We start from the raw sequence: 26,933 nt of genomic DNA on the forward strand, positions 1-26,933 counted from the left end.
TTGATCCCGCCTCTTTCGGCTGCGCCACCAGCCAATCAGACCACACCATGAAGAGTCCGCGCCCAATGGCAGCATCCCAGAATGTAGGCTCCTCCTCTCGACGGACAGAACTCTCGGCCCTGGAAGGAGAGGCAGCGATTCAAGGTGGGTGTTCGGGGCTCAGCTGTTAAGGCCCAGCCTGGGCAGCGCGGCATCGGGGTCGAGTGTGCGGCCCCCGTTGGCTCCGCCGGCTCCGCGCCCGGGCTTTATCTCGGCCCGCTCAGGACCCGCGGCCTCTGTGTCCTTGAGCGTGCAGCGGACGGGAAACCGGCACCCTCAGGGCGCATATGCGCCTCCTGCGCCCGTCGGGTCAGAGGTCATGAGGAAGGTCGGGGAAGGAGCCGGGTTGGGCGCCTGGCACTTAAGTCAGCGGTCAAAAGAAACGGTCCCGCTAGAGGTCACAGGTCACGAGAGGGGCACTTTTGGGCTCCGGCTAAGTGCCAGGCTCTGGGCTAAACCCTTGGCATCTTCGAGCCCCCTCCATTCTCGTGACCGCCCATTTAACAAGTGAGAAAACCCAAGGTCACTTGGCAGGCTGGGAGACAGTTCCAGAAGGACCTTGATGCTGGGGAGAGGAATTTGATCTTGAGGGTTATTTAAGCCTTTAAAAGGTTCAGCAGGGGAGGGCTGGGAGTGTAAAGGGAGGGGTCTGGCCTGGGTTCACATCCTGGTCCCACCCCCCTCAGTGTGTGACTTTGGGCAAGTCACTTAACACGACTGAGCTGTGGCTTCTCATCTGTGCCTCCCTCTGAGGTCCTCATGTGGACAAAGTGACAGTGCGCGTGACCCCTAGCACAGTGCCTGGCACGGTGAGCTCTGAATAAACGCCGGTGGCGGTTGGCAGTGTTAACCTGGGTCAGGTTGGAGGCTGGGAGGGGCTGCACCTGGGAACAGGAAACCCGTCTGTGCCTCTGACAGGAATGGGGGTGAGCAGGGACAAGCTGACACAGTGGCACTGGGGTCAAGGGTAAAGGCTCCTGCAATGCTCGGGTTCCCGGGGGTGGGGGTGGGGAACCATGCCTGTCTGAGACCCACCTATGCCTCACTCTCTTCTTGCCCACAGATGCGCTGCCTGACCACGCCCATGCTGCTTCGGGCCCTGGCCCAGGCCGCACGTGCAGGTAGGACCAAGGGAGCCTTTCCTGGGTGTGAGGGGCCCAGCCTCCTAGCATGAGGTCGCATCTGCACAACGTAACCCCTCTCCTTGCAGGGCATCCCAGTGGCCGGAACCTCCACAGAAGCACAGTGGCAGCCACCTACAGTGAGTCCCGGGGCGCCTCAAGCCTCAGGCTTTCTGATCAAGGTCCTGCCAGAGGCAGGGGAGAAGGCCTGGGTTCTGGTCCTGGCTTTGCTGGGGGCTCGCCCTCTCGGAGCCTCAGTTTCCACTCTGTAAAAAGAGGATGGTGATCAAGATTGAATATGATTCTTGGGGGCAGGGTCTGTCATTGCAGGGGGTGGAGGGCCTTCCACGTGGCTACACTGTGTGATCTCAGACCTTCCCCGTGTGGGACAAGGAGGGAGCTGCCAGGTGTGAGCCCTGGGAGCTGTGCCTCTTCATCAGGACCCCAGCACCCAAGCCCCTTCCAACCCCCATCAACTCCTGGCTTGGGTGGCCACACAGGCACAGGGAGAAGCAGGCGAGGACTGCGCAGGGCCTGAGGCTGGCCTCGAGGGTGCTCACTGAGGCGGGGGAGGTTTGGGGAATGAACAAAGCCCTGGGGGGCCCAGCTGTTGCACCTAGAAGGAGGCCAGGCCTCATCTCCCTGAGCTGGAGTCCTTGGGGAGGGCCTGTGTGAGGCCTCCTGCCACAGCCTCTCTTTCTGCCTCCCCTGCAGAATATGTGAACATGCGGGAGCCCTCAATGGACATGAAGTCGGTGACCGACCGGGCAGCTCAGACCTTGCTGTGGACCGAGCTCATCCGAGGTGGGCCCTGGGGGAAGGGGAGAGGCTGGCTGGTCGGGGGCACAGATGTGTTAGGGAGGAGGGCCCCCTCCCACCGTGCCTGTGCCGCCCCCAGGCCTGGGCATGACCCTGAGCTACCTGTTCCGAGAGCCAGCCACCATCAACTACCCATTCGAGAAGGGCCCACTGAGCCCGCGCTTCCGCGGCGAGCATGCGCTGCGCCGGTACCCGTCCGGGGAGGAGCGCTGCATCGCCTGCAAGCTCTGCGAGGCCGTCTGCCCAGCCCAGGTGAGCCCCTGACCCCACCTGACCGCCCCCGGCCCCTGCCACTGGGAGAGGGAGGCCACAGCCTGCTGCAGAGAGAGTGAAGCGGGCAGCCCTGGGCCTGCACTCTGCCCCCCCTGCCGGGTGTGTGTCCCTGGGAAGTCCCTTTCCCGCTCTGAGCCACTCCCCCCCCCGCCCCGTGAATGGGAGCCGACTCAGAGGCAGTGAGTCAGGGGAGGGAAGCTTCCAGCCCTGAGCAAGCCACGTGATGCACGTGGGTCCTGCCCTTGGGGGTCTGGTCGGGGGCGTGAAACCCAGGCCTCGAGCCACGAGGCGGCACCTGAGGGTCTCCGCTTTTACCCGGATGCGGCAGCAGTTTCAGGAGCGCTGCCTGTCACAGGACGGGACCCCGGGACACACGTGCCGCAGCCGAGGCCCTCACTGCCCGCGGTTGCTGCTCCTTTGAGCCCCTGGCATTTGGTTCTGTCGGAGGGTCCCGCACGGGCTGCCTGGAGCCACGGCCTGTTAGTGCAGAAACAGAAAGACACAGCTGGGGCTCTTGGGCTGGTGGATGTGCCTGGCAGGAGCCCAGCAGGCTCGGGGGCCCTCAGCGTCCACACAGCCACCCCCTCCCAGCGGCTGCTCCAGGCCGCATCTCTGTGACTCAGGATGGCTCCTGTCCACGACCTGCCTCATTTCCTGGACCACTCCCAGGTCCTGCAGGCCACGGGTTGTGGCCTGGCTGTCCCCAGTCTAGCCACCGACCTGGAGCACGTAGGAGAGCCCCGAAAAAATAATAACAGTGGTGGCATCCAGACAGTGAGTGCCGGCTGTGGACCAGGCACTGAGCCAAACTCGTGACTCATCTCTGCAACAACTCTAGGAGGTAGAAATTATTATCCCCATTTTTATAGATGAGGAAACAGGCACAAAGAGATGAGGCTACTAGCCAAAGGTCCCACTGTGAATGGTGGGCATTACACTCCTGGGGACATCTGAGGGCCTTTGCCACATCCCTTTGAAGGTCCTCCCAGCTGTGGGAGGCCCCAGGCCACCCCTTCCCCCAGCTGGTGCAAGTGTGCGCCCAGGAAGTGAGAGTTAAGGACCTGTGTTTGAGTCTGGGCTCTGCCCCTCACTTACTGTGTGGCTTTGGGAAACCCCTCAACCTCTCTGAGCCTCAGTTTTCTCATCCATTAAATGGGGATAACTAGATGTAATTGGAAGGTTGTTCAACATACAACCGACAGTAATGGGGCATTTTTTTTACGGGGTGGGACCCCTTGGGGCTGCAGGTGCTATGGTGAACAAGGCAGGCAACGGCCCTCTCCTCGTGGGACTCACGTTCTCAGGCAGGAGGTGCTGGCAGTTAACAAACAAGAGAATGTCAGCTAGGGCAAGCGCTCAGAGGCCAACGTCACAGCCGCACCGGGCGGCCTGTTAGGAGAGGGGTCAGGAAAGGTACACGCGGAACGAGAGTGGATGACAGAGGGTCCGCTCTGTAGGCCCCGGGGGGCCAGTCCCCCAGGAGTGGGAATGAGCCGTGGCGGGGGCTGGATCCTGTGCCTGGGGCCAGCATGGCTGGCAGGTGACAGTACCCTGTGCCACCCCCCAGGCCATCACCATTGAGGCTGAGCCTCGGGCCGACGGCAGCCGCCGGACCACACGCTACGACATCGACATGACCAAATGCATCTACTGCGGCTTCTGCCAGGAGGCCTGCCCTGTGGACGCCATCGTTGAGGTGAGCGGGCCCCGCGGCGGGGGAGGCCGGGGCAGAAACTCCTCGGAGGGGCCTGACGTGGCTGCGCCTGCTCCCCCGCTCGCAGGGCCCCAACTTCGAGTTCTCCACGGAGACGCACGAGGAGCTGCTCTACAACAAGGAGAAGCTGCTCAACAACGGGGACAAGTGGGAGGCCGAGATCGCCGCCAACATCCAGGCCGACTACCTCTACCGGTGACCGGCCCGCCGGCTGGCCCAGGGTCCCCTTCTGCCCAATAAAAAAGCTCTGACCTCCCCACCGCCTCTGTCAGCAGTCCGCCGTCCAGGCCGAGACCGTCCGCGGCCTGACCACGGCCTGTGGCTTCCTGCATTGGACCAGGTCCTCGGACAGAGTCGCCCTCCTGCGCGACTCTGTGGGACCTGCCAGGCCCTCCCCGTGGCTGGGCCCCGGCCCGCGGCAGCGTGTGGCCCACACATCTTCCTGGGCATATTCCCCAAGGCTCCGCAGGCTGGAGGTCGGCCCAGGTCCACTGTTCCCATGATCCTGTGTGCCCAAGGGGTGGGGCTGGGGCCTGCCCTCTCCTGAGGGCCACCCACAGCTGAGACCCTAAGGACCTAGAGCCTCTCCCAAGGCTGCAAGCAGAAATACATCAAGAGCAGGAACTTGGAAAGGCCAGGGCATCCTTGTTGGGAGGCAGGGAAAGCCTGCCCCGGGGGGTGGGGGGGTGGTGACAGTCACGAGGGGGTGACACAGGCCCTGCTGCCTGTGAGCTGGCTCTGCCTCTCCTCCAGCCACATCCCCTTTTCTCCCCAGGTTCCCCAGACTAGGCTGCTGGCTTGGCTTCTGCTGCTCAGGACTTCCTGCTTTGCAGTCTCAGCCAAGTGATGTGGTTCCTTCTGGGGCCACACGCAAGCCCAGTGGCAGCAGAATAGCCATAAACAACCCCCTCTAACTTGGTGCTAAGAGGTGTGAGAGGATTTCAATTCGTTCTCAGCAGTGAGGAAACTGGCTCAGAGGGGTGAAGTGTCTTGCTCAGGATCACACAGCACACATCTGATGAAAAAACTAATTCAGGCCTGAGAGATCTCGGAGTTCCCTTTCTCCATTATTTCCAAAAGTGCTTTTTACAAAACACTGATCTCCCAAGATGCTTCTTGGAAGGGTGTTCTATGGACCAGTAAGTGTGGGAAATGCCCCAAGTGCCTCTCCCCTCTGGGACAGGCACTGCATGATAGCACATTCAAGGCTCTGAGAAGGCCTGCAGCAAAGAAACCCAGATTACCCAGCTCATTACCAGGGAGCCCCTTTTCTCAGATCCCTTGCTGACACCTGGACCTACTTACCAGGCCAGGCTGGGCCATCTCCTGATGCAGAAGTGGCCCAGGACTTGTGTGGGCCCCACCACTGGCCAAGGTTTTGGGGCCCTTTGAACCCACAAAGTGGCACAGAGGTGAGAAGTGCAGGACCAGAAAGGAAGACTTGAGCCCAGGGAGTGTCCACTAGTCCTGCTGGCTGCTGGGGGCAGGAGCTCTCCAAAAACAAGGCCGGTTGTAAGAGGCAGGTTTTAAAATCCTAAATCGCCTCTAATTTCGCTTTTCCCACACATAACCAGCACTAGATGCTTGACATGAAGCCTGTATCTGTACGCAGGTAAATAGAATACTTTCATTTAAAGTGGATGAGTCTAGGGACTTCCCTGGCGGTCCAGTGGTTAAGACTCCACACGTCCAGTGCAGGGGCTGTGGGGTTCGATCCCTGGTTGGGGAACTAAGATGGCACATGCCATGCGGCACAGCCAAAAAAAAAAAAAGAAGAATAAAATGGATGAGTCTATCCAGCTCCTGACTTGATTCTCTCCCTTACTGCTGGGTCAGAGTGCAGCTGTAACGCCACTTTGTAACATGATAGAGTTCCAGTTTGCCCTGAACAGGAAGTATTGACCCGAGGCCCCCACTGGTACTCAGTTTGATTGTGTCGAGGTTACTCCTTGAAAATAGCCCTACCGTGCCCCGGAAAGTGTCTCCCACTTTTCTGAAGACACTAGCCTTGGCTGTGACTCAGTTGCCAGCCCCCAGCTCTGGGGCTCCGTTTGCCCACCCTCCCCCCACCTCTCACAGGCCCTTGCCCTGTCGGGGTTCAAGAATCACCAGAGCTGAGGGGCCTCAGCGGGTGCAGGCTTGGCCTGTCCAAAGTGCAGGCACCTGGACAGTCGTGAGCCCCAGGTTGGGGGTGCTGCGATAGGACAAATTGCATGGAGCTCAGTAGGAGCAAGGTCATGGGGACACATCCAGCCACAGGAGGAGTGACAGCCAGGGCAGAGCATTGCCCAGTGCCTGCTGGGTGCGGGCCCCACGCCCTGGCCCTTGGTGTCCTGCTGCCATTGAGGAAAGAGGCCCAGAGAAGGGCAGCCACCCACCCAAAGGCCCAGACCACTTGACCTGGAGTCCAAGGTGGTGGTCAGAAGCAGGAAGCTATAAGGACCTGTGTAACTGTGGCCTCACGCAACGGGGAGGGGGTCCCAGAGGTGGGGACACGTAGGTCTTGGGCCCCAGGCCTGAGCGTATTGGGGTCTTATCAGCCATAGGCCCAGTGAGCCCTCTAGATGGTGGAGATCCCACCCTGTAGCCCCGGAGCTGGGCCTAGGCTGGGCATCTCCCCACATCCCGGCCACGGAGATGTGCGCGGTTGGCGCTGGTCAGTGTCTGCTCCCGTCTCGGGCCTCCTCGCCCGGATTAGGCGGCCCACAGCTCCGAATGGTCTCCCAGCCTTGAGCGAGGAAGCGAGGCCGCCAGGCGATCCCAGCCCAGGGCCTTCCTCGCACCCGCGCTCCAGCTCCCAGGACGCCGGGTGGGGGTTCGGGGCGGGCCAGGGGCGGAGCTTCCCTGGCTCCGCCCCTCCAGGCCCCGCCCGCCGCGGAAAGTGAGTTGCGTGGGCGCCGCGGCCGGGATCGCAGGGCAGAGCAGAGCCGAGCAGCGCCGCGTGCGGCCGACCGGGGGTAAGTGCCCCAGCCGGGGGCTGCAGAGCCCCCAGCTCTGCCTGCCACCCTCGCTTCCCACTGCCCTGGGAAGGGGGGGATCGTGGCGCCCCCACCCAGCTGGGTCAGTAGAGGCAGCTCAGTCCGCCGGCCCGCGGGTGTCAGCCGTTGCTGGGGGCCACAGAGGCGACTAAGAGGAGAAAGAAGAGGAGAATGGGGGTGTTAGCAGCCTGTAACAAACAACTATATTGACCTCAGCTGTGCGGGGCCAGGTGGTGCTCAGAGCTTTCTCTGCTGCATCTTCCTGGCAGGGAGGGACCCATTCTACAGATGAGGAAACTGAGGCCCACCCAAGTAGGAAGAGGCGGAGCTAGAAGAGAGCGCAGACCCTCGCCTCCAGCCCAGCTCATCGTGGCGGGCCAGGGGCTCAGAGGAGAGAGCTGGTGGTTTTCTGGAGGAGTTGGCCTTAAGCCTCCAGCCTCCCAAGGGAGCAGGAGGAGAGGGGCACAGAGTGACTAGAGTCTGGACCCTGAAGGACGGAGGCACCTTCATTTGTTTTGTAAATGTCACTGGGGTGGCCCCTGGCTCAGGAAGGGGCCAGGGAGGATGAGGGGGAGGGGATGAGACAGTGGAGGCCTGAAATGCCAGGGGAGGGATCTGCCCAGGTCTCTGCACCCCTGTGCTCACCACGGCTTGTCCCATCCAAGGGACGTGCCCAGGCCCCAGGGCTGCTGCCCCGCCTGGATCCCCAGACCTAGCTCCCTACAACCGCCATTTGGCCAGCCCAGCTTTTCGGGGTACCTGGGGCAGAGAACAGCCCTCCCCTGAGCGCATATTGTGGCCTGGGACTTCCAAACCTGCAGCCCCAGGGCCTGGCTCCTGCCTGGCTCGGTCCTGTCTATAAAACAGGGCTACAGTGCCCCCTCCCCCAAGGATTGCTGTTAGATTTAAATGAGGTATTGTGGGTGAGCGAGTTACATGGGGGCCCTTGTTATTTTTATCTCCCCACCTAGGTCCTGTCTCTGCCGGGGTGGCCAAGTCCCATTCACCCAAAGAGGAAGTGGAGGCCCAGAGAGGGTGAGAGACTCCCCAAAGAACACACAGCTAATCACAGCTTGGTAGGGCTCAGAGCCTTGGTCCCTGGCCCTCTTGCCCGCCCTTCCCTGTTCAGGGCCTGGTGCTTCCACAGCCCCCAGCTGTCTCTCTGCATTCTCTCTTCTCTCCTCCCGGGGCTGGGGAAGGGGCTGCTTTTCCTATTTACATTTAAGTAAACCAGACCCAGGAGAGGAAGTGACCAACTAGGCAGGCCCCAGCCCAGCCCAGACAGCAGGCCGGGTGTCAGATGTGCACCCTCTCAGCGGGGCCCTGGCCTGTTCCTGTCCCCTCCCCTCCCCTCCCCCGCTCAATTTGAGAGCTAAGGAAACTGAGTCCCACAGAGGGGAAGGGGCCGGCCCTGGGCCCCAAGGGCAGTGGCCATGGAGTCCTGGCTTGTGGGCTGGGCGTCTACAGGGCCCAGGGAGGCCACCCTGGCCCTCCCCCTACCCTGCCGGCATTTGAGCAAAGGCCTGGCCAGGCCCTTCCTGCCCATTTCAGTTTCCACAGTTTCACTTTTGCTGGTTTCGACACCTGGAGGGCTCCTCCCTCGGCCCCTACCCGCTAGGCTGCTGCCAGGCAGCCCGGGCCTCAGGGGAAGGTCCCGCTTCCTCAGCGCCCCCTGCCTGTCCTCTCTACCCTTCCCGAGTCCCAGCGGAGCCCCCCACCCCTCAGCGCCCACAGACCCGCAGGGAGGGAGGAGGGCCCTGGCTGCCTGTGGGGATGGGGAGGACCTCAGCCCTGCTGTTCCTTGTCAAGGATGCTCCCCAGGGTGGAAAGGCGAGGGCAGTCAGGTGACCGGCGCTGGAGGTGGCCCTTGGCCTGGGGCCCCGAGGATGTGTAGGATCTCGGGTGAGGGCAGGTCACGGAGAGGGCACAGCAGGAGCAGGGGCCAGGTGTGAGAAGAGCCAGTGTCCCCAGGAGCCACTAGGGGTGGGGTCAGGGGTCTCAGATGGGGCAGAGCCAGCTGGGAAGGAGCTTGACGTTGGACTGTGGGTCCGGCTGTGAGGTCAGCTGCGCCGCTTACTTCCTGTGTGACCTCAGCACCCCGCTGAGCCATCCTGGGCCTCAGTCTCCCCATCTGTCAGATAGGGGTGGTAGCGGTACCTTGCAGGATCATGTGAACCCAGAATTCACACCTGGTGGGGAACTGCCTGTGACCCCACCCGCCTGAGCTCCCACCCCTGCCGGCCCCGCAGGACCATGGGCTCCATGTTCCGGAGTGAGGAGGTGGTGCTGGTCCAGCTCTTCCTGCCCACAGCTGCTGCCTACGCTTGCGTGAGCCAGCTTGGGGAGCTGGGCCTTGTGGAGTTCAGAGACGTGAGTGGGGCTGGGGTGGGCGTGGGAGGAGGCCTCGTCCTTGGGTGTCCCATATGGTGGACCATCTTCCCCAGACTGACCCCCGGCCCTGCTTGAATCCCGGCAACCTCTGCCATAGATACTTTGCTTTCAGGCCGGCTTTACTCGTGGCTGAGACCACCCTGCCCCAGCCTGGGTTCAGCCAGGCCTCCGGGGCCCTGCCTCACCCTTCCCAGGCCACATGGGGTCTGGTGTGTCTTCAGCTGGGCATCTGGAGGGTCACAGTGTACTCAGCACTTTTGTAGGGGAGGCAGCTATGGCCTGAGGAGAGCCAGGCCTGGGCCCTGGTGGGGGGACCTCCTTGGCCCTCTGCCTGGAAAACTGACCCCTCCGTTTGGCAACCACAGCTCAATGCCTCGGTGAGTGCCTTCCAGAGACGTTTCGTGGTAGATGTTCGTCGCTGCGAAGAGCTGGAGAAGACCTTCGGTGAGTTGGCCCTGGGCCCACACCCCAGGCACACTTCCTGGAGGAGGCGCCAGTCAAGCTTGGTCTGAAAGGAAGAGTCCGAGTTGCCCAGGCGGACGGCCGAGAAGGGAGGTCCTGGCCAGGCCCTGCAGAGCCGGGACAGGGCAGCTGGGATCTTTGGGGTGTTCTTGGGTGAGCTGAGCAGAGGGTCCAGGCCAGGCCTGGCTTGGAAGAGGCCTTGAATACTGAATGAGGGCTCGGGACTTCATCCTCTGGACGCCAGGATCCACCCATAGGTTCCTAAGCAGGAGAGAAGCATGGACAGAACTTTCTCTGCTGCAGATGGACTTGGGTGGGCAGAGGCCAGGATCCTGGGTCGGGTGCCCCCACGGAGCAGCTCCTTCTTGGAGCTGGGCAAGAGGGACCCCTGCCCTGGGTTCTGTTCTGGAAACCCCTCTTAGGAGGATCCTGCAAGGTGGGAGGATAGAGCATGTCTGTTTAATGGTTAGCTTGACTGATAGGTTTTAAGTCGTCAGGCAGGTACCCTGTGGGCCTCCATGCAAGCTCTCATCCCCTGCAGTGCTAGGGCCACCTGCCGGAAGACCGCTGTGGGACCCAGGCCAGGGGCTGGGGACGGAGAGCAGCCCAGAAGAGCCCCAGGGTGGGGGGAGGCAGAGCAGACCTGCAGGGATGGACGTTTAGCCTGAGGTTTTTCCGGGGTCTCAGACTCAGTGAATCAGTTAGCTGGTGGCCAGCCGAGTTTGGGGAGGCAGTTGGAATTCCCTAGATGTTAGCCATCCCTTGGCTAATAGTGGCCATTGGCTGGTGGTGGCCCCTGAGCGGGCTCCCCTGACGCCCGTCCCTCTGCACCCAGCCTTCCTGCAGGAGGAGGTGCGGCGGGCTGGGCTGATGCTGCCTCTGCCTGAGGCGGGGCTGCCGGCGCCCCTGCCCCGCGACCTTCTGCGCATCCAGGAGGAGACGGATCGCCTAGCACAGGAGCTCCGGGACGTGCGGGGCAACCAGCAGGCCCTGCGGGCCCAGCTCCACCAGCTGCAGCTCCACTCGGCTGTACTGGGCCAGGGCCACGGCCCCCCGGTCAGCTCCGGCCTGGGCAGGGCGCGGGGAGGGGCGGGGGCCCCAGGCCCCACCTGGGCCGGGACTCATGGCGCCTCTCGGCTCCTAGTTGGCAGCCAGCCACACAGATGGGTCCCTGGAAAGAAGCCCCCTGCTCCAGTCCCCCGGGGGGCCGCACCAGGACCTGAGGGTCAAGTAAGTGAGGGGCAGCTTCGCTCTCTTTCCGGTTGGGGCAGGGGTGAGGCAGGCCAGCTCGGACTTCTTGTCTGGGGCTCTCCCGCAGCCGCCCTCAGGCCTGGACTTTCCTTTGCCCCTGGGGGTCTCTTCTGGCCCTGCCTGGTGGGCTCCTGCCTCCTCTGTGGGGACGGGGGCAGTGTGCCTGGCTCGGGTGAGGCGGGGGGAGGTCGGAGCAGCCCCTGCCCAGCCCCGCCCGTCCCCGCAGCTTCGTGGCAGGTGCCGTGGAACCCCACAAGGCCGCCGCCCTGGAGCGCCTGCTCTGGAGGGCCTGCCGCGGCTTCCTCATCGCCAGCTTCAGGGAGATGGAGCCGCTGGAGGACCCCGTGACGGTGAGCCAGCTGGGAGCACACAGGCTGGGGTGCATCCTGGGTGGAGCCGGGACTGCAGGGTGATCTGGGCCCCGCTCCGGCAGGGTGAGCCTGCGACCTGGATGACCTTCCTCATCTCCTACTGGGGCGAGCAGATCGGGCAGAAGATCCACAAGATCACTGACTGGTGAGCGCCCATCGGGTGGGGGGCTGGCCACCCGCTGCCCTCGTGCCCAGGCCCCTGCGTGTCACCTCCACCGAGCCCGCTCTGTCTGCCACACTGCCCTGTGGGCTCTCTTTAGACTCAACCTCTGCAAGACCTGGACCCTGTGCCCACCTCACCTCCCTCCTCCTCCCTGCCAGCTTCCACTGCCATGTCTTCCCATTTGCGGAGCAGGAGGAGGCCTGCCGCGCAACCCTGCAGCAGCTGCAGCAGCAGAGCCAAGAGCTGCGGGAGGTGGGTGCCCGTGGCCTGGCTGGACCCCTGCTTTCCCCCCGCCCCTCCCCTCCGGACACCCCTCCCACTCCCCCCTCCCCCTCCCCCTCCCCCCTCCCCCTCCCCCTCCCCTCCCCCTCCCCCTCCCCCTCCCCCCCCCCCCCCCGGCTCCTCCCGCCCCCCCACCACTCCTCCTGACCGCCTGCTCTGGCCGCAGGTCCTGGGTGAGACGGAGCGCTTCCTGAGCCAGGTGCTGGGCCGGGTGCAGAGACTGTTGCCGCCCTGGCAGGTGCAGATCCGCAAGATGAAGGCCGTGTACCTGGCCCTCAACCAGTGCAGCGTGAGCACCACACACAAGTGCCTCATCGCCGAGGCCTGGTGTGCCACGCGCGACCTGCCCACCCTGCAGCAGGTGCTGCAGGGCAGCTCGGTGAGCAAGGGGGGGGGGGGTCTCCCGCCCTCCCCTGCTGCCAGGCAGGGGCTGGTTTCCTCCTCACAACACATCTCCCATTCCCGGTGCCATCAGCGCCGTGCCTTTGCCAGGGCTCGTCCTCCTCCAGGGAGTCCACCCTGATGGCCCTGGCCCAGCAAGCCCTCTCCCGGCCCCGACTTCCCAGAGGCCCTGGGATGGGCCGTCACACCCTGGAAGCTGCACTGGGTGTTAAGTTAGAAACCGGGTTCAAATCCAGGCTCTGCAGGCACTGGCCCTGTGACCTTGGGCCAACTGGAGGGAGCCTTGGGTTCATCTGTGAAATGGGTTTGCTGACCCTGCTTCCAGGGGTCGCCGTGGTAGGTGCTCACCTGTGGCAGTGGGGGTCCCTCTCCCGGGCTACCTGGATGGGAAGAAGCACGCTTCTGTTTCCCAAGTGACTTCTGGGCCAATCTCTGGCCCTCCCTGAATCCCCCTGAACTGGGGCAGGTGGGGCTGGTCGTGTTATTTCACAGGGAGAGGAGGGGCTGCCCTGGGTCCCCTGGCTCCCACCCAGCGAGTCCCCACAGTGCTCTCCATCTCTAGCTGGCCGTGGCTGGAGGGTCCGAGGGTCCCTGAAGGCCCCTGCCATCAGTCTTGTCTGTCTGTCTGCCTGCCTGCCTGCCTGCCGGGTGCCCCAGAGCGAGGCGGGTGTGAGCGCCGTGGTTCACCGCATCCCCTGCCGGGACATGCCCCCCACACTCATCCGTACCAACCGCTTCACGGCCAGCTTCCAGGGCATCGTGGACGCCTACGGTGTGGGCCGCTACCAGGAGGTCAACCCCGGTGAGAGCCGCCACATCCCACAGCCCCGGCCTTCGGGAGGCTCAGCTGCCGCCCTGGGTGGAGGCCTGGGAGGGCTGCGTCCCCATACTGGGCCCGTCCCGCCCTCCTGAGATGAGAGGCGCACTCCCGGTCATGCTCTTGGGGGTCCAGTGGAGGCGCTTCGTGTTTATCCCCCGCAAACACTCCCACTGCCCTGCTGTTAAGCTAACAGGGGAACCAGCAGAGTTGTGCAAAGAATAGCAGCTTTGCGGTAGGAATGGCCCAGGTTGGAGGTCCTACTCACTTACTTTGATGAGTTTCTTAGCTTCTCTGAGCCTCAGTTTCCTCATCTATAAAATGGGGATAATGGTACAGACCTGAGCAGTGTTGGGAAGATTAATGATCGCCGAAAGTTGCAAACCAGCGGTCCACGAGGCCAGCATCAGTCTGCGGATGTGTTTTGCTTGGTCATGTTGTCTGGTCACATTGAAAGGTTTGAATTGGGTGCAGCCCCAGGTCAGGTTCTCCCAGAAGCAGACCCTGAGATGGGGTCTCTGATGCAAGTGGCCTATTAAGAGAGGTGTTCCTGGGAGAAACCAGTAAGGGACCTCAGGGGACGGGGAAGCAGGCAGGAAGGGGAGAGCTGAGTAGGGCCAGTCTCAGGTGAAGTCCGGCCTCAGCCTGAGCCTGCAGGGAGCTCTAGAGCATGAAGGACACTATGGTGTGTCCACCTCAAGGCTGATGAGCAGGGCTTTCAAACCCAGCGCCCTCAGTCGTCTGCCGGCCCTCGCGGGTGGGCAGTGAGGCTGTCAGCTCCAGGCACGTCCACCTGGGTGCTCACTGGCCTGGCGAGGCTCTGTAAGTGGCCCACTGGGCAGAGGGTTGCACAGAGCTGCCAAGGGAGCTGCAGCCGCCTGGGCAGAGCCTCAGTGTCTGCTGCGGGTGCCAGGGTTTAAAGTGGGAGTTTTTGCAAAAGTCTGCATTTTCTCAAGACTGGCGAAAAGTGAGAGATTTGGTGACATGGCCCACCTCCCACAGGCTGGAGCTGGGTGGTGGCAGCCCCCTTCCGTTTGCCAGTGCCCGTCCCGAGGGCAGCAGGCACTGGCTTTCCTCCCTTCCGGGCCTCCTCCTCCTTCCTGAGGCCTGTGGGACCTGGCCTGTCATCCTCCCGGTTCCTCCCCCTCCAGACACCACCCTCCCTGCAGCAGGCTGGCTGCGGTGTGGCCAGTGGCCCAGCGTCCCCCTTGTCACTGGGTAGGGGCTGCAGTGCATCTCTGTGTGAGCCCAAACAATGGGTGTGAGGGTGAACCGTGATGAGGTCCCTTACGGGAGGCCAGGGAGGGGTCCTGCCTCATCCAGCGGGCAAGAGACAGGGTTTGGGGTCCCCGGGGCAGTACAGGCAGCACATGAGGACGGAATCCAGGGCCGTGTGGACTGAGACCAGGGTCACGTGGTCCTCTGGGGCCTGCTGACCCTGCAGGACCAGCATCTGGGAGCTTGACGTGGGGCCCCCAGCCCATTTCACCGGCCCGTAGGCCCTCTGCATCAGCGGGTGCCAGTCCGGTTAGAGCAGGCCTGATCACCAGGTATCCACGGTTGCTAATATGCCACCAGCTCTCAAAGCAATAGCTTTGCAGAGGTATTCGTTTGCTAGGGCTGCTGTAACAAAGCATCACAGATGGGGCGGCTTGAACGATAGGTATTTATTGTTTCTCAGTTCTGGAGGCTGGAAGTCTGAGATCAAGGTGTCGGCAGGGCTGGTTCCTTCTGAGAGCTGTGAGGGAGAATGTGTTCAGGCCTCTCTCCTTGGCTTGCAGACGGCTGTCTTCGTGTTCGTATGGCATTCTCCCAGTGTATGTGTCTAAGGTCTAAATTTCCCCCTTTTTATAGGGACACTAGTTATATTTGATTAGGACCCACCCTAATGACCTCATTTTCACTGGGTTACATCTGTAAAGGCTGTATCTCCAAATAAGGTCACTGTCTAAGGTACTGGGGGTTAGGACTCCTCAACATATCTTTTGTTGGCGTGGGGGACACAATTCAACCCATAACTGGGATGTGCATTAGAATCCTAACACCTGTGAGAAAATTTCTCCATTTTACTAAAGGGAAGCTGAGGCCCCAGAGGTTAAGTGACCAGCTCGGCCTTCTGGAACTTGCCATGTGCCAGCCAGGACTACCACTGGGCTCTCTGTGCTTCTGCTTTAAGCTCTTCTCGTAAATAATAATAGCTAGAACTGCTAACGTTATATTGAGCATTTATGGTCTCCCAGGTACTGTCCATGGATAAACTCATTTATAACAGCCCTATAAAGTGGTGGTATTGTTATCTCCATTTTGCAGATGGGGCAGTGGAGGTTCAGAGAGGTTAAGACACTAGCCCAAGGTTGCACAGCGAGTAAGTGCCTGGATCTTGAATGCAGGCAGGCGGTGTGGCATCCCTGCCTGGCTACACCACCTTCACGTCTCCTGGGGCCCCGGAGCCTGGCTTGGGGGGCCTCTGTGGCATCCGGTACAGGGATGGGGGTCCTGGCTGACCGCGTGGCCCCTCTGCCCGCAGCGCCCTACACCATCATCACCTTCCCCTTCCTCTTCGCCGTCATGTTCGGTGACGTGGGCCATGGGCTGCTCATGTTTCTCTTCGCCCTGGCCATGGTGCTGGCCGAGAACCGGCCAGCCGTGAAGACGGCGCAGAACGAGGTGAGGGGCGGCAGGGGGTGGGTGGTCTGGGGGGAGGGGGGTGTCCGGGCACGGCAGGGGGCCCAGGCCGGCTCTCACCGCGCCTGCACCCCCAGATCTGGAGGACCTTCTTCGGGGGCCGCTACCTGCTCCTGCTCATGGGCCTGTTCTCCGTCTACACCGGCTTCATCTACAACGAGTGCTTCAGCTGCGCCACGGCCGTCTTCCCCTCGGGCTGGAGCGTGGCGGCCATGGCCAACCAGTCGGGCTGGAGGTGAGGCACAGCCGCGCCCGCCCCGCAGCCCCGAGGGCCCCGGGCCCCTGACCAGCCCGCCTGCTCTTGTCACAGCGACGCCTTCCTGGCCCAGCAGCCGCTGCTCTCCCTGGACCCCAACGTCACCGGCGTCTTCCTGGGACCGTACCCCTTCGGCATCGACCCGGTGAGTCCCGGGCACCTGTCGGAGGCGGTGGCGGGCGGGAGGGCGGGTCCGGGGCTCCCCGCTCGCCCAGCCCCTCCCAAGCACCAGGCCCGATTCCGGGTGCAGGAGGCAGGAGCCCCCCTAGACCAGGGCCTGCCTGCCAGGGGGGCCTGCACTGCAGCCACTTGAAAAGCAGAGAAGCGAGTCCTAATAAGGGCAGCGTTCTGTAGTCCCCTCTGTGCCAGGCAGCACCGTTCTGAGCCCTTGTTGAATTGATTTTATGTCTAGTCCTCGTGACAGCTCCATGGGAGCACGTCAGTACCGTCCCCATTTTACAGGTGAGGAAGCTGAGGTTACACGCCCAAGGTCACCCAGCTAGGAAGAACTGGGGTTGGGGCCCAGGCTGCCTGGCCCAGTCTGTGCTCTTAACTGTTCCCCTCTGCTGCCCCTCGTCGGGCAGGTGACGGGTTGTGCGGAGGCCCTGGAGGGGCAAACAGGCCGATGGGAGTGACTCGGGTGGAGAGGCCCCTTCACGACACCCATCCCTCCCGCCACCCCAGGTCTGGAGCCTGGCTGTCAACCACCTGAGCTTCCTCAACTCCTTCAAGATGAAGATGTCCGTCATCCTGGGGGTCACCCACATGACCTTCGGGGTGGTCCTGGGAGTCTTCAACCACATGTGAGGACCGGGGGCCTTGGGGTGGGGGGCTGGGCAGGGCCAGGGCGACCTGGTGACCCGGCTCCCCTCCTGCCCCAGGCACTTCGGCCAGTGGTACCGGCTGCTGCTGGAGACCCTCCCTGAGCTGGTCTTCCTGCTGGGGCTGTTCGGCTACCTCGTCTTCCTGGTCGCCTACAAGTGGCTGCGAGTCACGGCCGCCAGCGCTGCCTCGGCCCCCAGCATCCTCATCCACTTCATCAACATGTTCCTCTTCTCCAGCAGCCCCACCAACCGGCCGCTTTTCTCCGGGCAGGTAGGCTGGGGCGGGGTGGGGGGGGGGGCGGCTCACACCCCGCCCCGGGGCCCCCTGGTTGCTGGGCCTCTCAGCTGCAGGATCCTCTTCCGAGAGGCGGGATGCAGGCCTGAAGCTGTGAGACAGGCAGGTCGAGGGGCCTCCCTGAGAGCTCCCAGCAGGGCTGGTGGCTTCTGTGCCCAGAAGAATTCCACACGGGGCGACGTCCATGCCTAGCGAGGGGCTCCGGGCTGGAGTGGGCTGCGGGCTCCCTGGGCCCCTGGGGAATCGCGTGGCCCGAGCTGGCCGGTGGCTCGCAGGGGTGCCCTGACCATCGCCCCCTCCCCCGCAGGAGGTGGTGCAGCCCACGCTGGTGGTCCTGGCCCTGGTCATGGTGCCCGTCCTGCTGCTCGGCACGCCCTTGTTCCTGTGCCGGGAGCACCGCCGCTGCCACTCTCGGAGGAGGCAACAGCCGGTAGAGGCAGGGGAGCCTGGGGGTGGGGTCCTGTCCGGGACGTGAGCCCCATCTGGGGCTGGGGGTCTGTGATGCCACTGCTCCACCCCTAGGATAAGGACACGGCCAGGCTCCTGGACCTGCCTGACACGTCCCTGGCCAGCCAGGGCTCTGATGAGGAGAAGGCAGGATGCCCAGGGGACCAGGAGGAGGCCGAGGTGGGTATGGTGCCTTCCTGAGTGGGGGATGGCTGCTGGCCCCGCTCGCCCCTCACTGCCGCCTGTTCCCCCAGTTTGTCCTGTCCGAGGTGTTCATGCACCAAGCCATCCACACCATCGAGTTCTGCCTGGGCTGCATCTCCAACACGGCCTCCTACCTGCGCCTCTGGGCCCTGAGCCTGGCCCACGCCCGTGAGTCCCGGCTCCTTCCCACACCTGGCTGCTGGATGGGTGGCCTCCTCTGGTCGCTTCTTAGTATCCCTGTCTGTAAAGGGGGGACGACGGAGGAGGTCCCCCGCTGGCCCGCGGGGAGGGTGGGCTTCGGGATGCCGAGGTGGCTTGGTGGTCCCCACGGTTCCCTCCTTCACCTGCAGAGCTGTCACAGGTCCTGTGGGCCATGGTGATGCGAGCCGGCCTGAGCCTGGGCGGCGAGATGGGTGTGGCGGCTGTGGTGCTGGTCCCTGTCTTCGCCGCCTTCGCCGTGATGACCGTGGCCATCCTGCTGGTGATGGAGGGGCTCTCGGCCTTCCTGCACGCGCTGCGGCTGCACTGGTGAGTGGCCGCCCGGCTGGTGTGGGCAGCACGGGGGGGGGGCCGGGGGGGCGTCCCCTCACCAGCTCTCCCTTTCTCACCCCCAGGGTGGAGTTCCAGAACAAGTTCTACTCGGGTACTGGCTACAAGCTGAGCCCCTTCACCTTCGCCGTGGAGGATGAATAGTGGCCACAGCCCTGCCCTTGCCTTGCTGAGCACGGAAGAAATAAAGGGGAAGGCCCAGGGCCCGTGTCTTGGTCTTGTCTGGGAGGCAGGGGCTGGGGAGGCTGGGTGTGGAGGAGCCTGTGCTCTGGCGTGGGCTGGTCCTGTCCCTGGGAGCCTTTTGGTTGGATGGACACCATGCCAGCCTCCGTGCCCATCTCCCTTACGTCTGTCTCTGCAGCTGAAGTTGGTGTGGGGTGGGGGGAGGTGGGAGCCACTGGCCTACGATCTGGGGCCTCAGGATGTCAGGAGAGGACCCACGAGCACATCTGCAACAATCCCAGACTCTTGGGGTGAAGGGGGGCAGAACTAGGACCAGGGAGCGCTGTTTCCAGTACATTCTAGCTCAGAAAGATTGTCCTGCCAGGCTGGGCCAGGGGAAGTGAGCTCCCCATCCTTGGGGATATGCAAACTGGCTGTACGATAATGTCTGGGCTACCCTGGGTATGGAGGGTGGTGCCTGGCACGAATCGGCCAATATTCTCACGTCCCTGTGCTGGCGCTGGCCCCCGGCACTCAAGATGCTCTGCAGCAGAGAGCAGCCGGGGACACCTGAGCCGAACGTGGCACTCCACATGGGACAGTGGTGTCACACCCAAGGCCACCTTCCTGCAGACAAGGGCAGAGGCTCGTCCAGGGCACCCTGAGAATTGCCCAGGGCTCCGAAGGTCAGAAAAGGGCAGAGCCGGACTCCAGGCCCTGCCGCCCCAGAGGCCACCGTCTTCCCCCATCCCTCCCCGGTGGGCAGTCCTGCTCCCAGGCCATCCTTCCGCTGGTGGGAAGGAGGTGGCATCCTCGGGTCTCTCTGGTCTGGGTCCCACCACCAGCTGGGTGGCAGAGCCAGTGCTTCTCAGAGGCCTCGTTCTCTCCTGCTGAGGAGCTGCCAAGTGGTTCTTCCGGCTGGAGGCCCCGGGAACAAAGGCTGCCTTGAAGGCAGAGACGCCCTGGGCGCGGCGAGCCGGGAGGCCTGGCCCCATCACCGTGCCTCTCGTCTGGCCAGCTGCCGGGGGGAGCCTGTCCCTCCAGAGCCCAGGGCTGCCCCGCTCAGGGCCCCCAGATGCTGGGCTGGGGTATGAGGGGCTGTCTGGCTGCGGTATGACACGCCTGGCAGAGACTTGGCTCCAAGAAACGTTGAGAGCAGTGTCTGGTTAGGAACAGAGGAAGCGGTGTGCATCTCAGCATCTGGCCCAAGCCCAGGACTCCAAGCTCTACCTTCCTGGGGACCAGAGCCATGCAGAGACTCGCAGGGTGGGGCAGGTGCTCAGCGCCAAGAACGTGGCACGTTTCGGGGGTGGGTGGCAGGCGTGACCCCAGGGAGACGCTAGCTGGCCCTGCCCTGGCTTTGACACGTGGACAGCTGGCAGCCTGGCTGGAGAGGGCTGGATGCTGTGGAACCAGCATGCGCAAAGGCACTGGAGGGGGCGCCCCTGGGGCGTGGGGAGACACACGGACGGGGGGTCACCTGCACTGGGGACAGGCCTGCTCCGGCGAGTGTACGGTCTAATCCAGGAGGATGGCTGAGTGAACAGATGGGCATCCCAGGAATTCCACATACAGAGAATGAAAGTGACAGCCAGCGGCGAGGGGATGTGAGGGAGCCTGACCCCAAAGCCGCCTGGCAGAGGAAAGTGCAAGAGAGCCTGGTGTCTTAGGGACGAGAGAGGCTGGGGGCAGGGGGCTGGCAAGGCCGGTCGGGCCCTGTGGGCACAGGCAGGAGCTGGGAGCTGTGTTCTACGATCTCACACACAGGGCAGCAGCATCTAGGACTCAGTTTTTTTTTTTTAATTATTAATTTATTTTTGGCTGCACTGGGTCTCCGTTACCGCACGCGGGCTTTCTCTAGTTGCGGTGAGCGGGGGCTACTCTTTGTTGCGGTGCACGGGCTTCTCATTGCGGTGGCTTCTCTTGTTGCGGAGCACGGGCTCTAGGCGCGCGGGCTTCAGTAGTTGTGGCATGTGGGCTCAGTAGTTGTGGCTCGCGGGCTCTAGAGCGCAGGCTCAGTAGTTGTGGCGCACGGGCTTAGTTGCTCCGCGGCATGTGGGATCTTCCCGGACCAGGGCTCAAACCCGTGTCCCCTGCATTGGCAGGCGGATTCTTAACCACTGCACCACCAGGGAAGTCCCTAGGACTCAGTTTTATTGCTTGGATATCATAACACACTCACCTGGCTAAAACTTTCGGTGTCTAGAAGGCCGGGCAGTGGAAAGTCTCCCTCCTGCCCTGGCCCAGCCGTTCGGTTACCTCCTGGACAGCCCAGTGCTCCCCTCCCTCCTGCCCAAGGGCTTTGCCACCGGAGCCGGGTGGACGCACCGGAGACCTCCCCGAGACTAGGGATGCATCCGAGGGTGACAGCAGAGGATGGGCTTTTACCTTTTTTATTGTTTGTATAGTACAATCTTTGTGGTAGCAGGAATGTATGCACAAAAAACAATTCAAATAAAAGTTCAGAGTGAAAAAAAAAGATTTATCCCAAAGGACTTTTAATACATACGGATTTCACAGCTATACTCTATCCCCGCCCCCATACTCCACATACGGGCTGCGGTTTCCCACCAGAACGACCACATGAGGTACACTGGGGAGCAGTGAGGGCAAGGTTTCCCTCCCGCACCCAGCACACCGAGGCCCCAGCACCGGGGCGGCAGGAGGCTTCCCTGGGGCACGACCATGCCTGGAGGCGGGCAGCCGGCCCTGTCACAAGAGCCCAGCTCCAGGCTGAGCAGAGGTGGAGGGGAAAAGGCTGCAGAGTGTGGGACAAAGCAGTCCGCTCCCTGCCAGGAAAGCGGATTGGGCGGGGGCAGGGGGCATGTGTGTTCACATGTCCCCGTGCAGCCTGCTGGCCCTCTGTGGCCACGGCCCACTGCCTGCCCCAGAGCCGGGGTTAATAAAGCACTTTCAGTTAGAGGGCATGGCGGGGCTGCATCCAGTTAGGGTGAGATTCATCTGAGATTCACCTGCAGAGGAAAACACGGATGACAGGTAGCAGTCAGCGGGCAGCCACAGTCATCCCCGCCTCTGTGCACCCCGCACCTCGGGGGCGGTCTGCGTCTCCCAGAACCCCGGTCAGGCCGCGGGGCATTGGCAGTGTCGCTGCCCACTCGCCGCCCTACACACCCATTACCTACACAAAGCCCGGTCAGCGCTGTTCACCAGCGCGGTCATTAACATCCTTTAAAGATCAACATTAACCAAAAAGGCACCTGCAGTGACACTGCTTACTCGTGCTGTTTGCCCCACCTGACTGAAGTAGAAAATGCCTTCTCTAGATTAAGGGGGTCTGAGATGTTGCACTATTGCACTAGTGTACTATAATTCTGCTTCCTGATCTCATGTCAGAGTCCTAGTGAAATTGTAAACAAGATATGAAATAAATGTTCCTCAATTTTAATACAGTCTTTCGTATCATACACATCTGTGTTCGGCAGCGAGACGTCCGAGCCTTCCTGCTGCAGGTACAGTAGTCGGAGCACAGAGGGACCCTCGGGCTTGGCCGCCCCCGCGCAGTCCAGGGATGCAGCACAGGCGGGCCTCCCCAGTCACTCCCCAAGCTTCCTCTTCTGGTCGAAATAGGCATCGAACCTGGCTTGGGCATACTCCTAGGAGACAGAAGGAAGAGGGGCCTCACCAAGGGTCCCACCCGCCCCCCGGCACAGAGCAGAGCAGCTCCGTGTGCTGCAGGCCATCCAGGAGCCACGCTGCTCTCAGGACGGTCCTCTCCCGCTGGCAGCAGCCCCGGTCACCGCCTTCCCTTTACCCTCAACGTCCCCCGCTCGATGAGCTGCGCCGGCCTGGCCCTGCCATCCCAGACGGGAGACGGGACTTCTGTCTCTGTTATCTGGTGCAACACGGTTCACCGACTCATTCACCTTGAACGCTACAGACGCGGACTGACGGACACAACAGAGGCTTCTCTGTCAAAGCCCAAGGTCCCTGGGGCGTTAGCAAGTGTAGACAGACGGTAGGTGCCACCTGTTTGCTGCAGCACGATTACTAAAAGGACACCAGGAGGGAAGTGAGAAAACCTGGCCAGCCACCGGGCCCCTGGGTCCCTTCCCCTCCCTGTCTGCCCACCGGTGTGCGGAACACAGTCTCTTAAGGACCACTCCAAATCGAAAAGTCTGCAGTGCTAACTGCCAAGATTACAACATCAGTTCAAAAAAAATTAACGTGGAGGTATAATTTATACACCACAAAAATTAACTCATTTAAAATGTGCGGTGTTCGCTAATGCACACACCTAGCTCAACACCAACACCACAATCACCCTCAAAGTTCTCCTGGGTCTCTGCAGTCAAGCCCACCAGATCGCGACAGAAAGCTTCCACGTGAATGTAAGCATCCGCTATGTCCCCTCTGGTGTCTGGCTTGTGTCTAAGACACATCCACGCTGCCGTGGGCGGCAGTGTTCGTGGCTGAGTAGTTTTCCGTGATACGGCTCCGACACAGCGTGTTCACCCATTCATCTGCTGATGGGCATGTAGGTTGTTTCCAGTTTGGGGCTACTGAAAATAAAGCTGCTGTGAGCACTTGAATACAAGTCTTGGCGTGGAAATAGGCTTTCATTTCTCTTGGATCAATACCAAAGAGAGGGACTGCTGGGTTGTATGGTAAGTGTACGTTTTTTTTTTGTTGTTGTTGGTTTTGTTTTCTTTTTAACTTTTCATTTTATTGAAGTATAGTCGATTTAAATTTATTTATTTATTTATTTATTTTGGGGGCTGCTTTGGGTCTTCGCTGCTGCGCACGGGCTTTCTCTAGTTGCAGCGAACGGGGGCTACTCTTCATTGCGGTACACAGGCTTCTCATTGCAGTGGCTTCTCTTGTTGTGGAGCACGGGCTCTAGGCGCGCGGGCTTCAGTAGCTGTGGCACGTGTGCTCAACAGTTGTGGCGCACGGGCTTAGTTGCTCCGCGGCACGTGGGATCTTCCTGGACCAGGGATTGAACCCGTGTCCCCTGCGTTGGCAGGCGGATTCTTAACCACTGTGCCACCAGGGAGGTCCCGGTAAGTGTATGTTTGACTTTATAAGAGGCTGTCCAACTGTTTTCCACACTGGTTTCACCCTTTTACATTCCCACCAGCAATGTATATGAGGTCAGCTGCTCCACAGTCTTGCCAACATTTGGTATTGTGAGTTTAAGTTCTAGCCATTGTCATGGGTGTGCAAGGCATCTCACTGGGGCTTTAACTTGCATTTCTTTTATGACTTTATATCAAGCAGATGAAAAGATGCTTACTGGCCATTTGTTTATCTTCCGTGTAGTGTTCAAATCTTTTGTCCACTTATAAAGTAGGTTGTTTGGTTTCTTGCTGAGTTATGAGTTCTTTATATATTCTAAATACAAGTCCTTTGTCAGATATAAATTTGCCTTATTTTCTCCCAGTCTGTGGCTGGGCTTTTCATTTTCTTAATGGTGTCTTTCAAAGAACAAAAGTTTTAAATTTTTATTAAGTCCAATTTACTGTATTTTTTTTTCTTTGAGGGTTAGTGCTTTATGTGACCTAAGAAATCTTTGCCACAGTTATGAAGCTTCTCTCCCGTTTTAGCTTTTACATTCAGGTCTATTATCTGTTTCAAGTCAATTTTTGTGTAGAGCGCAAGTTCAAAGTTCATTATTTTTTTCCATATGGCTTCTTCAGTTGTTCCCGCATCATTTTTGGAAAATCTAATCCTTTCCGCAATGCATTACCTCGGCCTTTCTGTGGAATACCAGTTACCTATATGTGTAGGAGTCTATTTCTGGGAATTCTAGTCTGTTCCATCTGATTTATGTCTATCTTACTACCAACACCACATGGTCTTAATTATTGTGCTTACTAAGTCTTGAAATTAGGTAGCCTAAGTCTTCCAACATGGTTCTAGTTAGTTTTAGTGTTTTAGTTATTCCAGGGCCTTTGCATTTTCACATAAGTTTCAGGATCAGCTTGTCAATTTCTACCAAAAGCCTGTGGGGATTTTGCTGGGGTCACGGAGACGACAGATAGTTTGGGGGAGAATGGACGTCTTAAGATTCGGTCTTCTAAATCCATAGATGTGGTGTCTCTCTTTATTTAGGTTCTTTTAGCAATGTTTTATAGTTGTCAGTGTACAGATCATACACATATTTGAAAAATTTTATCCCTAAGTATTTCAAGTTTTTTACGCCATCGTAAACACAATTAAAATTTTTTCATTTACAGTTGTTTCTAGCATGTAGAAATGCAAGTGGGTTTTGTATATTGACCTTGTATCCTACGACCCTGATAAACTCACTCAGTAGTTTAAATAGCTTTTCTATTGATCCCTCTATATTTTCTCATGTGCATGATGATGTCACCTATAAAAATAAAGGCAGTTTTTCTTCTTCCTTTCTGGTACTTTTGCATTTTCTTTCTTTTTCTTGCCTTCCTATGCTGGCTAGGCACCCCAGCAGCCTGTGAGGAGAAGTGAGCACGAACACCCTTGCCTTGCTCTATATTTGGGGCAGAGGTGGGAGGAGCATTCAGTCCTTTACCATCGATCACCACGGCAGCTGTGTAAGAGCTGTATATATGCCCTTTACCTGGTTCAGGAAGTTCTCCTCTATTTGCTGAGTCTCCTCAGTTTGCTGAGACTTTCTATCATGAACAGGTGTTGAATTCTATCAAATGCTTTTCCTGCATTCACTAAGATGATTGTATGATTTTTCTCCTTTATTCTGTTAATACGGTGAATTACACTAATAGGTTTTTCAAATGTTGATGTTAACCTTGCATTCCAGGGATAAATGCCACTTGGTCATAAAATATTATCCTTTTACATATGTTGGATTTACTTTTTGCCAGTATTTTGATAATGGTTTTTGGGTAATGTTCATGAAAAGCATTGATCTGCAGTTTTCTTGAAATGTCCTTGTCTAGTTTTGGTGTCAGGGTCATGCTAGCCTCATTGAATGAGTTGAGAAGTGATCCCTCCCCCTCTATTTTCTACAAGTCTGTAGGGCTGTTATTATTTCTTCCTTAAATATTTGATGATATTCACCAGGACCTGAAGTTTACTCTATAGGTTTCTTTTTTTTTTTTTAAGAGGGTATATGTAGCCTTGAATGCGTGGCTAAGGAGGCTAGTAGCATTTATGGTTTTTTAAATTAATTAATTAATTGTTTCTAGCTGCATTGGGTCTTCGCTGCTGTGCGTGGGCTTTCTCTAGTTGAGGCGAGTGGGGGCTACTCTTCATTGCGGTGCACTTCTCATCGCGGTGGCTTCTCTTGTTGCGGAGCATGGGCTCTAGGTGCACGGGCTTCAGTAGTTGTGGTTCGAGAGCTCTTGAGCGCAGGCTAAGTTGTTGCGGCGCACGGGCTTAGTTGCTCCGTGGCACGTGGGATCTTCCCGGACCAGGGCTCGAACCCGTGTCCCCTGCATTGGCAGGCGGATTCTTAACCACTGCGCCACCAGGGAAGTCCCAACTCTATAGGTTTCTGATTATGAGTTCAACTTATTTAATAACTATATGGCCATTTCTTACGTCAGTTTTGGTCATCTGTATCTTCCAAGAAATTAGCACATTTCAGGCAGGTTGTCAAATCTGCAGGCAGAGTTGTTCATCATCGTCTTCTATTTGAACATCTACAGAGTCTGTAGTGATGGCCTCTCTTTGTTTTGGTAATGTTTGTCTTCTCTTTTCTTTCTTGCTTAGTACAGCCAGAGGTTTATAAATACTTTTGTGGTATCGTTAATTTTCTCTATTTTTTGTCCATTTTATATTTCAATGATTTCTGCTCTTACCTTCATTCTACTTCTATCTACTTTGGGCTTAATTGGTTTTCCTCCTTCTAGCTTCTCAAGGTAGCAGCTTACATCACTGGCTTGAGAACTTTCTTCGTATCCAAGACATTTAAGCTGCAAAGCCATAAGTTTCCAAATGCTGCTTTAGCTGCATCCCACAAATTCTGGTATGTTGTGTTTTTATTATAATTCCAAATATTCTCTAATTGTCCTTGTAATTTCTCATTTGATCCAGGGTTTATTTAGAAGTATACAGTTTAATTTCCAAATAACTGAGAATTCTCCAGATATTTTTGTGGTTGCTGGTTAATGATTTCCAATTAAATTGCACCGTGGTCAGAGAACTTACTCTGCAGTAAATTTGAGGCCTGTTTCACAGCCCAGCCTGTGGCCTATCCTGACGAAGACTCCACATTCTCTGAAAAGGATGTCTGTCCTGCAGCTGTTTGGGCTCCACACGTGTTCGTCAGGTCGAGCTGGCTGGGGTGACGTTCAGGTGTCCACCCTACCTGTGGCAGGGTTTCCTGGGTCCACCCGCTACCTAGAGGTGTGTAATCTACTTGGTGAATATGCCCCTCTTTCCTTTCAGCTTTGTCAGTTTTTGCTCTATGTCTTTTGTTTCGGTCTGTTTTGTTTTGGCTGTGCTGTGCGGCATGTGGGATCTTAGT

At 59.2% G+C, this 26,933-nt stretch overlaps 3 protein-coding genes across 6 annotated transcripts in view; 2 read left to right on the plus strand and 1 right to left on the minus strand.

Moving 5' to 3' along the window:
- Positions 1-87: 87 nt before the first annotated feature.
- Positions 88-4,222, plus strand: NDUFS8 (NADH:ubiquinone oxidoreductase core subunit S8). Of its 2 annotated transcripts, XM_061203855.1 has the most exons (8): positions 107-144; positions 726-848; positions 1,103-1,160; positions 1,250-1,300; positions 1,875-1,964; positions 2,059-2,231; positions 3,820-3,948; positions 4,034-4,222. In XM_061203855.1, exons 3-8 carry the CDS (start codon positions 1,103-1,105, stop codon positions 4,163-4,165), a joined length of 633 nt encoding a protein of 210 aa, XP_061059838.1. In that variant the 5' UTR covers positions 107-144; positions 726-848; the 3' UTR covers positions 4,166-4,222. The 2 variants fall into 2 exon arrangements, with proteins under 2 accessions (XP_061059837.1, XP_061059838.1); XM_061203854.1 differs by lacking the exon at positions 726-848 and having other exon boundaries at positions 88-144.
- A 2,629-nt stretch (positions 4,223-6,851) lies between these two features.
- TCIRG1 (T cell immune regulator 1, ATPase H+ transporting V0 subunit a3) lies at positions 6,852-18,546 on the plus strand. The gene is made up of 21 exons (XM_061203857.1): positions 6,852-6,923; positions 7,916-7,979; positions 9,194-9,314; positions 9,701-9,779; positions 10,633-10,853; positions 10,942-11,027; positions 11,275-11,398; positions 11,482-11,564; positions 11,741-11,834; positions 12,031-12,243; positions 12,924-13,068; positions 15,611-15,750; positions 15,846-16,003; positions 16,079-16,169; positions 16,709-16,827; positions 16,906-17,119; positions 17,451-17,573; positions 17,666-17,770; positions 17,845-17,962; positions 18,145-18,322; positions 18,409-18,546. The coding sequence occupies exons 3-21, from the start codon at positions 9,198-9,200 to the stop codon at positions 18,485-18,487; spliced, it is 2,487 nt and encodes an 828-aa protein (XP_061059840.1). The 5' UTR covers positions 6,852-6,923; positions 7,916-7,979; positions 9,194-9,197; the 3' UTR covers positions 18,488-18,546.
- A 3,345-nt stretch (positions 18,547-21,891) lies between these two features.
- The window catches only part of CHKA (choline kinase alpha), a 65,971-nt gene continuing 60,929 nt past the window's right edge, over positions 21,892-26,933 (minus strand). For all 3 annotated transcript variants that reach the window (XM_061202168.1, XM_061202169.1, XM_061202167.1), the window contains one exon: positions 21,892-22,119. In XM_061202168.1, the coding sequence (XP_061058151.1) occupies positions 22,060-22,119 (60 nt within the window). In that variant the 3' untranslated portion in view covers positions 21,892-22,059. The remainder of the gene's footprint in view (positions 22,120-26,933) is intronic.

This window comes from Eubalaena glacialis, chromosome 10 (assembly GCF_028564815.1).
Source record: "Eubalaena glacialis isolate mEubGla1 chromosome 10, mEubGla1.1.hap2.+ XY, whole genome shotgun sequence".
NCBI lineage: Eukaryota > Metazoa > Chordata > Mammalia > Artiodactyla > Balaenidae > Eubalaena > Eubalaena glacialis.

Bases quoted from the DNA above. Each gene is read 5' to 3' on its own strand.
- NDUFS8 (XM_061203854.1), top strand. From the start codon at position 1,103: ATGCGCTGCCTGACCACGCCCATGCTGCTTCGGGCCCTGGCCCAGGCC. The intron at 1,301-1,874 runs GTGAGTCCCGGG...CCTCCCCTGCAG, and splicing joins CACAGTGGCAGCCACCTACA to AATATGTGAACATGCGGGAG. The intron at 1,965-2,058 runs GTGGGCCCTGGG...TGCCGCCCCCAG, and splicing joins GTGGACCGAGCTCATCCGAG to GCCTGGGCATGACCCTGAGC.
- TCIRG1 (XM_061203857.1), top strand. From the start codon at position 9,198: ATGGGCTCCATGTTCCGGAGTGAGGAGGTGGTGCTGGTCCAGCTCTTC. The intron at 12,244-12,923 runs GTGAGCAAGGGG...CGGGTGCCCCAG, and splicing joins AGGTGCTGCAGGGCAGCTCG to AGCGAGGCGGGTGTGAGCGC. The intron at 18,323-18,408 runs GTGAGTGGCCGC...TCTCACCCCCAG, and splicing joins CACGCGCTGCGGCTGCACTG to GGTGGAGTTCCAGAACAAGT.